At 53.4% G+C, this 11,015-nt stretch overlaps 1 protein-coding gene across 1 annotated transcript; it reads right to left on the minus strand.

Annotated features, from left to right (window-relative positions):
* Positions 1–1,269: 1,269 nt before the first annotated feature.
* Positions 1,270–10,363, minus strand: TMEM259 (transmembrane protein 259; the record flags this gene model as incomplete). The annotated part of the gene is made up of 10 exons (XM_061355728.1): positions 1,270–2,277; positions 3,423–3,522; positions 3,921–4,053; positions 4,483–4,566; positions 4,864–4,921; positions 5,756–5,856; positions 6,183–6,305; positions 7,592–7,702; positions 9,250–9,418; positions 10,025–10,363. Coding segments are annotated over 10 exons (1,956 nt in total), but the record flags the coding sequence as incomplete, so codon positions are not given.
* Positions 10,364–11,015: the final 652 nt, after the last annotated feature.

The raw sequence follows: 11,015 nt of genomic DNA on the forward strand, positions 1-11,015 counted from the left end.
TGCATCCCTGTGGGATGCTCCTCCGAGCCCTGCTTGCAGCAGCGCGGCTGCAGCCCCCCCATGGCAGCAGCGTTAGAGATCATATTTATTATTATATACAAACACATTTTGTACATTAATTAAATAGAATGAACTCTACTCTTCAGTCATCAAAGCATTTGGTTTGGTTTTCCCCCCCCTCCCACCCTCTGCTCAGCAGCCCCCAGCTCTGCCTGGGCCCGGTCATGAGCAGGGTGTCCCCCCCCCCAAAAAGCAACACCCGGGGCTCCTTGAGGCCAAACACAAAGAAAAGGGGGGCCTTGGGGTGGGAAATGCAGAGATAGTGAATTGGGGGGGGGGGCTCTGAGCCCCTGGCACCAACAGGGAAACCTTTTCCTGGTGCAGGATGCTGGAACGTGCACCTCCAGGGGCAGGGAGGTGACTCTGACCTTGGGGGGCAGCACCCCCCTTCTCCACCTTGTTCCTCCTCCTCTTCTCAGCCCTATGGCCGTGCTGCAGCCCCGAGCATCCCCCCCTCTACCTGCCCCTGCAAACCCTGGTGTGAGGCCAGCCCATCCCTGTCCCCCAGCCCAGCAGGCGCAGGGCAAAGGGGTTGGACACAGGCAGCTTATGGGGAAAGGAAGGGGATCAGCTGAAATGTTTTGGCTCCTTTTGGTTCTCTGCTAAACCCCCCCCTGCAAGAGCTGAGCCAGGGAAAAGGGGCTCTCTGCGCCGGGATGGGGCTGAGCTTGGACACAGACGTGTCCCATGGCAGGGACAAGGCACTGAAAAGCAAACACCATCCCCAGGGCAGAGCTGCTGTCCCCAACCGTCCCCACAGGCTCCCAGTGGATATGACCTGAGCCCATTTTCCCCTGCTTTCTGCTGGCTGTGGCAGGCAAGAGAGGCCAAGCTCCCACTTGCACTAGTCACCAGTGGCACAGAGGCCAGCACTGCCCAAACGCCTCTCACCTGCGATGGAAGCTCCCACCTGGACACAGCAGCTTCCATCCCAAAGCCATGGGCTGGGAGATGCTCGAGGACAGAAAAGATGGGGCTGAACTGCAGCTTCGGCTTTGGTTATTGCCCAGCTTTGCCCTGGCAGCAGCAGATGCAGTCTCTGGGGAAAGGCTGAAGCTCCTTTTCCCCCCTAAGGAGAAGGGGAGGTGATCAGGTTTCTCTTGGCTTTCCCGAGGGGGGTCTGAAAACCCACTCCCTGTCCGCACGCAGCTGCTATTCTAACATGAAGCACGCACGCTCTGTCCCAAACCAGCTCATGGCTGAGATCCAGGCTGCAAACATGAACACAGGGGGCAAAGGGGAAAAGCTGGGGCAGGGACCCAGAGCGGCTGCCTCGTCCCGTGTCCATCAGGCTCTCACACCCAAGCACACACAGGCTCTTCCCAGGGGAGGTCACTGCAGCACCTCTTCTCTATCCCGGCTGCTCCACCTCTGCACTAAAGAGGGATTCATGGGTTAAGGATGATGGTGAAGTGAGAAACGGTAACAAAGGAAAATCCAAATGCCTCCCCGGCAGTCCAGGATGCCAGAAACAGGGGCTCAAGACAGGCTCCTCAAGTGAGGCTGCGGGCAGGGGGGGCTCTCTGCTGGTGCTGGGCAAGGGCTGCTGTGCCCTGACCGCCTGTCCTGCTCCGTGTCCTCAGCACAGGCTGCATTGCTCTGTGCCACGCTGCTGCCAGCACAGTCCTTGCTGCTGCCCGAGCCCTCCACAGCCTCAGTCTGCTCCAGGAGGGGACTGCTGGGGACAGAGCCCCCCTCCTCCTGCTGTGGGTCTGGGGGTGCATCCGCTGCAGCCACCACAGACGTGGAGGTGACTTCAATGGTGATGGAGCCCACGGCCGTCTCCGGGTGCTCGCTGCTCACCCTGATGCGGGCGACCAAGGCGGAGGCAGCGTCCTGAGGGGGGCTCCCGGTGGCCGTGGCCTCGTGCACCACGTTGGGCTCCAGCAGGGTGGTGCTCAGCTCGGACAGGAAGGAGGCCTCGGTGACCATGGCGGCCGTCTCTGCCACCCAGTTGAGGTCACTGCCGGCGGTGGAGGCCGTGCTGGGTGCCAGGGTGGGTGGGGTGGCCCCATCCCCCGAGGGGCCGGCGGGCAGGGGGGGTCTGCGGCTCCCCCCGTCGATGGGGGCAGCGGTGGTGTTGTTGTTGAGGTTGTCCTGCAGCGTGGTCTGGGTGCCCTGGCCCACCTGCTGGTTCTGCAGCAGCATCTCCTGGATGCGGATCTGCTGCAGGATGGCCGGCAGCTCGTAGTGGTGGAAGAAGTAAATCATGGAGTGCTAGAGAAGGCAAAAGGGAAAGGAGTCACTCGTTGGGGCTAACACACCTGAGAGAACACTTTCCTCTCCTCATTACTGGAGAGATCAGCTGCTCTGACCACCAGGTTATAGAATCATAGAAGAGTTTGGGTTGGAAAGGACCTTAAGATCATCAAATTCCAACCCCCTGCCATGGGCAGGGACACCTCGCTCTAAACCATCTCACCCAAGGCCTCGTCCAACCTGGCCTTGAACACTGCCAGGGATGGAGCATTCACAACCTCCCTGGGAACCCATTCCAGTGCCTCACCACCCTAACAGGAAAGAATTTCCTCCTTATATCCAATCTAAACTTCCCCTAAGTTTGAACCCATTACCCCTTGTCCTGTCACTGCAGTTCCTAATGAAGTTATCTGACATTGTGGAAAGATTTATCCCTTCTACTACAACTCCTGCAAGCTACATGTACAGTTTGCAATGAAACACAACCCCTCTTCCCTTGTAAGGGTTGACAACTGGAAGGGTGAAGGCATTTCTCTAGCCCACCTTCCTCCCCTGACTTGGTGGCAGCAGAGAAAGGGGCAGGACACCAGCAATACACACAATGAATGCTTCATCCCTGGCAGTGTTCAAGGCCAGGTTGGACGAGGCCTTGGGTGAGATGGTTTAGAGCGAGGTGTCCCTGCCCATGGCAGGGGGTTGGAACTTGATGATCTTAAGGTCCTTTCCAACCCAAACCATTCTATGATTCTAAAAGGTTTGCTTGAACCAGTTTGGAGACCTCAGTCTGGGGCTGGTCTCTGCACTGCAGAGACCTGACCAGCTCCTCAGCCTCTTCAAGGGGGATCCTTGGTGGGATGTTCTGAAAGCCAGGACAGAAACCCTTCCCTAACAAGTGACATCAACCACTGTCAGTCGCATGGCTGGATCTGAGCCAGTGGCCAAGAAGCCCTCCTGTCCGATGGCCTCTTCCTGCTGTTCCATTTCCAAACCAGGGATTATTTCCATCTCCTACATGAAGATCACTGCTCAGACTTCAGCTTGACAACAAGTCAGATAAAGCCAGACCCCTGTGAGGTGTGTGGTAACCAGGGCTGAAGTCACACAGTGGGCTCCTGCCTCTGGGCTGGTTGCATCAACGTGCAGCACAAGTGGCAGCTACTCACCTGGATGAAGAGCCAGGAGGTGACCAGGGCCAGGCTGCTGTACTGCCCGTTGAATCGGTAGTGGTAGGCATAGAAGGCAAAGTGGTACAGATAGAAGAACCTGGAGAGGAAGGCAGAAATCATCAGGCTATGGCAATGGACAGGACAAACGTGAGTGTCTGTCTGCTCCCAGCTCCATTCCGAGCTGGGGCAGGGTGCACAGGGCACTGCAGACTCCAATTAACAGCTCATTCCAATTGCCTTGTTATGAACAAGTCTTCAACAGGGCAGAACAAAGGGCAGGGAAAGGACTGAGGCGATTCCTGACATCCAGGCACAAGCCCAAAGTGGAAGCAATTGCACTTTGGGCCCTGTGACACACAGGGCAGCTCCCACAGAAGCATTCAGCAGAAGCACTGCTGCCTGGGATGGCTGGAAGGGATCTGAAGCAGCCCCTTTCCCACCAGAGATGAGGACACGTGGTGAGAACATGGGAAGGAGGCCCCAGGCAGCCCTTACCTGAGCCAATGCCTCTTGCTCGTATTGGTGTGGCAGCAGATGGCATCGTACTGGTCGGCCAGCCACACGATGAGGATGATGTAGAAGGCGGTGGTGGTGTCATTGAAGAACTCAGACATGATGGCCTCCATCCCTGCAGGACAGAGCAGCCACATGAGGGGCATGGGAGGGAATCCTGGCAGCTCAGAGCAGAGGCTTGGTGGCCGTGCAGCACAGGCCACAGCAGAACCAAGCTGCCCTAAAGCAGCAGCGAAGGGCACACATGTTCACTGCTGCCTGCAGCCACTGCACAGGGCAGATATCAGCTGGCTCCAGACACTGCAGATTGTGGGGAGGTTTAGGGGGCTTTTCACACTCAAACTGTGCTAATGCAGCATGAATGTGAAACGAACTGAGTTCCAAATGAGCTGCTTTCTGGGGACCCATAAGGACGATGCAGCTCAGGGTGCCATCAGAGTCCTCACAAGGTGCCACATGAACTACCTGCTGTGGCCAGGTCAGGCTTCCTGCAGATCCCAATGGGACATGCTGCACAGCACAAGAAGTGAGCTCACGTCCTTACCTACGAGAGCCAGAATGACAGTGAGGAGGGGAGCTGCAGGGAACGCAATTGTCATGTTCATTTCCAGCATCTGTAACAGGTCAACTGCAAGAAGGAAAAGAGGCTATGACACGAAGTGGCTGTGAGGCCACGGGACCCTCCATCCCATGCTGCTCCCCAGTCAGAGCACTGCAACATGCAGTGAAGTCCAGTGTCCCAAGGCTGCTGTTCCTGACGTTGTCAGAGACAGAAGAGCTCTCCAAGCCTGCTCACAGGGCCATAGGGAGATATAGTCCTTGTGCAGCTACACATGAGCCTTCTAAACCAACGACAGGGGCTCCATGCTCTGTGTTGGAGCAGGCACAGCGTGCAGCACACCCTAAACCCCTCCAAAATCCTTACCAATGAAGACAAAGATCTGATGGTGCGAGTAGCGCAGCAGCATCGAAACGGACAGAGTCTGAAACACGAGAGCAGAAACCAGTGTTAGAGCCACAGAGGCCCAGCAGTCACCACCAGAATCACCCTCTCCAGCCTGGCCAGACAAGCCTGGGCCTGCTGTGCTGCCCAGCACACGGTGTGTAGCCCATGCTCATCCATTTGAGGGGTGCAGACCTCACGAAGAGCAACTCCTCTTTGTGTCACTGCAGTGAGGAGACTGTCAGCACTTTGTATAGAGACCAATTCTGAAGGGGCCAAACCAAACAGGAACAGGGCTGGAACCCCAGTTTCTCCCCATCCTCCATGTGTGCTCCTCCCACCAGCTCATAGGGCCGCTTGACAACAGCCACCAGCTCTCATTTCCCCTTCCAGTTCGCCAGTAGTACCATACTGCACCAGTGCACAGACACGAAGAGAGACAGCTACCCAGGAACACAGGCTGGTATCCCTTGGGATCTCATCTAACGCTGCTCTGTAATCACCTCATCTCACACAGTCACAGGAGACCTGGATCTATCTTTAGCACTCTTGGCAAATTAGGCCTGTTCTTGGAAGTCTCAGAGGACAAACTTCCACACCCAGTGCCTTGGCAGCCCAAGTGGTTTAACTGCTCAGAGCCTTTCTAACAGGAATCTCCCTTTGGACAAGCAAACCATCACTTCATCCTGTTTCAGCTCCTCTGTTTCGGTGTTAGAACTTTAAAACCCACACTGAAAAAAAAGAAGCATCACAAAGACAAGAACCTCCTGCTCCATCAGCTGAGCTTTAAAAGCAGATGAGAGCTCAGGCCTGGGCTGTTGCTTTCAAACATGAGGCTCAGAGTCCAGGCAGTGCCCAACTGCTGTCAACTTACAAATATGACCATGATGACGAAGGCTGCCAGGTAAGAAGTCCTGGCCATCCACATGCTGACAAAGCGATAGTGCTCCCCAGAGACCACGTTGCGAAGGAAACCTGAAGAGAAACCCAAAACACACAAGCTCAGTGTGATTCACCCATCACCTAAGAACAAACTTCCAGAGCCTTCTAAAGGAACAGGATCTGCAGCAACAGCTCCTCAGCAGCACTGCTGTTGTTATGCAGTGCAGTGAGGCAGCAGGAAGTCACGTTTGCAGACACCTCTCCCCTCCTGCTTGTCTCGTTCTGTCCTTGACAATAACATCTCTACATAACACAGGGAGCCATTCCCTTCATTAGAGATGAATCAATAGTCAGAAGATGACATTCATGCATCTACAGAAAAAACCATCAACTGCTCTGCTGATCCCTCTGAGCCTTACCTTTGTTTTCTTCATTTTCAGCTAAAGCTTTGACACTTGACATCAGGATATCATCATAACCCAGGAACTCATCCAGCAACAGGCGACTGAACCTGTCCCCAAAGCACTGGTCCCTGGTAGGATCTGGAGAGAAGACAAAAACCCATTCAGGTTGTCCCCATCTGAAGCCACAGAGGAGGCAGCAAGGCAGACAGAGTCTTCTTATCACTCAGAAGGAGCCGTGTGCCACCAGACCCCTGTCTGTGCTCAGACCTGTGGCGGTATAAACTGGGCAGGACAGGGAGGGAAAACATCACACCCTGACAGATCCAGCCAGGCTGTCAAAATGCTAATGTCAGCCAGGCCTCAAGGATTCCATCAGGACTCTCACACTCTCTGCTGCCACTGACATGAAAGGAATTTGCCTTCTAGCCTTGGACTATTTCCCTGGGCTCACCCCAGCTAATGGCCCAGAGAAACAAGTTCCAGTAAGACTCACAGGGCCAGGCCAGGACTTCTTAGCCATGAGCTGGCCTCAACATGACACTGCTGGACCCACCAGCCCCATCCACCCTCCTGCAGTGGAGGACACACCAACACCTCCCCATGGCTCTAGGCTGCTCAATTCCATCTCATGAAGCCTGTAAAAATAACTCAGATCTAAGCAAAACAGGAAGCATGAACACAAGGAATTTCTCAGTAAGTACTAATGAAGGAATTTCTCTAGCTGAATTGGAAAACCCAGGTCAGGAAACAGACGTTTAACAGGGAAACTGCCCATTGCCTGTACAGAAGAACTGCTTAATACTCCAGTCCAGCTGTAACTCAGCTTGATTAGGAGTAAGGAATGAAATCTAGTCCCATTGCTGCATTAACAGCTCATCACACATCAATTTAGTTCACAGGCCTGGGAAGGCTTGAAACCATATTCCTGATGATTCTATAAATGCAAGGAGAAGAGAACACTTCAGGGAAATGGTCTGCTGCTGCTCACAGGGACAAGAACCATGTGGAGACAGTGCTAAGATCTGCTCAGTACTGTCCCTGACACACAACTGCTCCCACTGCTGGACTCTTAACACTGTGATGCTGTTGCTGCTCCATGCTGAGCCTAAATCTTCAGTACCACAAGCCTTTTCCTTCCTCAGTGAGGAAGCTGTGCTGGACACAACACTGGGGCTTGCTGAAACAGGCTCCACCATTTCAGACTCCTCCTCTTGCAAAGGTATGACCTACTAAAGCAATCGAGGCTCCATAAAGCAGCTCTCCTGCGTGGGCAAGGAGCGCCATCAACCGTTATAAATAGTTTCCACAAGACTAAAGAGGCACTGGGGCGTAGGAACCTCTGCAGAGCACTCACCCACCCCTGCCTGCAGCAGCTCCAGCACTCACCCGGAGTCACCCACCCCTGCACCAGCTCCAGCACTCACCCAGAGTCACCACCATAACGGGGATGCTGAGGCGCTGCCGAGTGCTCTGCGACAGGCGCAGGAACCCGTACTCCAGCGAGTACTCCACTATGTACTCCTCCTGCGGCCACACTGCAAGAGAGGGTGGGAAGGGACACTCAACTGCAGGGTTTGAAACAGCATCAAAAAGCAACATCACCTCTGGATTCCCTCCCACCACATTCTGAGAAGGCAATGGGTTGCAGGCACAGGCTCTGGGCTTCCTTCAACCCGTTAAGAATGAGTCAATACATGTTCTTGGACATTACTTTTGCTTCCAAACCCTGCCTGACAAGCCCAAGAGCACTTGTTCTTACTCTGTTCCACTTCTGCTTTCTATGTTGTTTAGAAAACAGCAGGAAAATACAATTACACCTGCTGAGCACCAAGTAAACATGGCACAGGGCAAGAGCACGCACTGCTCACCCCTGCAGTGACAAACCTCAGAGCTAAAGGCAGGAGCAAGTACAGCTTTCTAGGGGAAAACAGTCTGTCTAAACATCAGATTTGGTGTACTTATAGCACAAAAAACCTGGAAAGAAAACAAACAGTAAAAGCAGGGATTTGAGGCTCTGGGATCCTTTTGAAGGATCAGTTGTTAAATCACATCGGGAAGCAGCACAAATTCTCTCCCCCACTGTGCTGCTGGATCACTTCCAACCAGGAGTTCTGCAAATCAAGACACAGCCCATCAGTGCACCCAGCTCAGCTTCAGCAGCTACCAATAAAGGTATTGCACCAAAAATAGTCACTGCTCTCTAGTCTTCTGTGACTTGAGGATCTTAAATCCAAGACTAACGAGTTCTAGATCAGCATCAAGCAAAATCACTGCAGGAGCAAGGGAACAGTGCCAAGGCAATGCCCAGCCTCACAATCCTCAGCAATATCCAGTCCTTCTGAACAGCAAAGAATTCCAGCCTTTCCAAGGATAAAAGTGGAGGTGAAAAAGGCAAATTAAGAACTAATCCAACGAATCTACTTTAACATAAATACTTTTAAATAGATTTCCATCCCTAACCACTTGAAATAAATTTTCCAACGCTGGAATTCCATTTTGGATAATATAAAGCCACTAAAACCTCCCTTGAGTTTATGAAGCATCAGCAGCTTAGCCTTGCTGGGACGAGGGAGGGATGAGCAGGATGATGCAGATGCAGAGCAGCAGTGCTGTATCTCGCAATGCTCTAAAACCCGCCTGGTGGCTTTGGGGATTAACTGGCCCTCTTCCAAGCCCTGGTGTTGACTCAGGGACCCAAATACAAGCCCAAACCCTTAATGCAAGGAGGAACGTGCTCTGTCACTGCCACCCTGCAGACCTCAAGAGGAAAGAGACCAGCTCAAGGAGGGAGGTTCATGTTTGTCTCAGATATCCACCACCCATCACTGCAGAAAGATGGGGTCAGAACAAGAGGCTTCAGCATATTTTATAGCCCAGGCAACCCCCAACTCCCAGCCAAAGGGAAGGTCTAGCTGTGGATCTACTGTTAGTACTGACACAATTAATCACAGGCAAACACATCAGGGAAAACATTTAAGGTTACTATGCACGTGCCCAGGGAAGCCAGAGGGAAGGAGACGTGCAGGAAGGATGCACAGGGCAGGGAGGGAGGGGCACAGATAGCAGTGGAAGTTGTCTTTACCTGCTCTGGCTAGCATCTCAAACTCGGACACAGTCTCCCTCAGAGGCTCCATACCTTTAGTGGCTGCTTCACTAAATGAGAACTCCTGGCTTTCGTTGTGGGTCAGCGCCTCGGTGCTGCTCACCCGGGATGGCTTAAGGAACACCTTGGGCTCGATATCCAGCTCAAACTGTTGGAAAATCATGGCAAGCATGTTAGCAAACCCCCAAAGCTCCAGTTTTCTGCACTCCCTCTGTGCCCCCAGCACCAAAAGGGGAACATAAGAGGCCCCTTCCTCAGACTTTACTATCTTAAATCAACTTAGGGGGCCTATAGGGATGCTGGGGAGGGACTCTTCATTAGGGACTGTAGTGACAGGACAAGGGGTAATGGGTTAAAACTTAAACAGGGGGAGTTTAGATTGGATCTAAGGAGGAAGTTCTTTCCTGTTAGGGTGCTGAGGCACTGGAATGGGTTGCCCAGGGAGGTTGTGAATGCTCCATCCCTGGCAGTGTTCAAGGCCAGGTTGGACAAAGCCTTGGGTGAGATGGTTTAGTGCGAGGTGTCCCTGCCCATGGCAGGGGGTTGGAACTGGATGATCTTAAGGTCCTTCCCATCCTAACTGTTCTATGATTCTATCATCAGAGGCTGCTGTGAGAGTTCAGGAAAAGCCAAGGAACACACCCTGCTCCCAGATGACTGAGGGATCACAGAGGGACTGCACTACCAAACCACTGTCCCCCCAAACCCACAGCCAGGTTCCCAGGTCCTGCGTATGCCAGGAACGCGCCTTTACCTTGACAGAGCTGTTTTCAAACATATCCACTGTCATTTCCTCCTCTTCCTCCTCCTCTTCCTCAGCCGGGGGTTCAACCACCATCCCTGGGAACTTGTCAGCACCACAGAACTGCAGGAAGATGGGGGCTCGGCTGGAATTGCGCTGGATTTCCACCCGCAGGATGCCGTCGCGCGGCCACTTGTCACGCACGTGCTCCAGGCAGTTGATGGGCGAGCGGGAGAAGGCGATGTGGATGTACGCCAGGATGAAGAGCACAAAGAGAGCCTGCACACAGCAAGAAACAAAGCAGAGACCATCAGCCCAACCAGCCTGGGCCTGTTTACACCCTCCCCAGTTTTAACCAGCTCCTCTTTGCCCATAAACACAGTGGGTTGATTTGGACAAAGGGGTCCGCAGGTGGACAAGAGCTTCGTGTGCTTCTCAACCCAAGCAGCCCAGACTTAGGCAACCTCAGCACTGCTGGGTCAAGGGGGGAACACACCAAAGACACAAGAGCAAGAACAATCTCCTCCTGTTCACAAGGCCAGAGCTGCCACTGATACCTATGCAGTACACAGGCCCCAGCACCATGTCAGATCCTGCAAACCAACACCATCCAGGTAGGATGAGGCCTTGGGTGAGATGGTTTAGAGCGAGGTGTCCCTGCCCATGGCAGGGGGGTTGGAACTGGATGATCTTAAGGTCCTTTCCAACCCAAACCATTCTATGACAGCACACAGGCAAACAGACCCAACACAGCACTAAGGAGGCTCCAAAGCACATTGAAAGACACAGAAACACACCCGTGGCTTTCAACCATTCCCTCCTCAGCACAAAGCATCTCCTCTTGAAGCCCAGAGGAAACCACCCAGCTTCCAAAGACAGAATAAAGCAAACTCCAACAAAAGACAGCCCATCACAAGAGCAAGGGCAACCCAAATCCACACACAACAGATCCACCTCTCGTTGCTGCCGTGGTGGAGGTTCTCTTCTGCAAGTGACTGTTTTC

Source organism: Neopsephotus bourkii, unplaced genomic scaffold, assembly GCF_033783945.1.
Source record: "Neopsephotus bourkii isolate Nb327-2 ecotype Australia unplaced genomic scaffold, CSIRO-AGI_Nbou_v1 NB_838, whole genome shotgun sequence".
NCBI lineage: Eukaryota > Metazoa > Chordata > Aves > Psittaciformes > Psittacidae > Neopsephotus > Neopsephotus bourkii.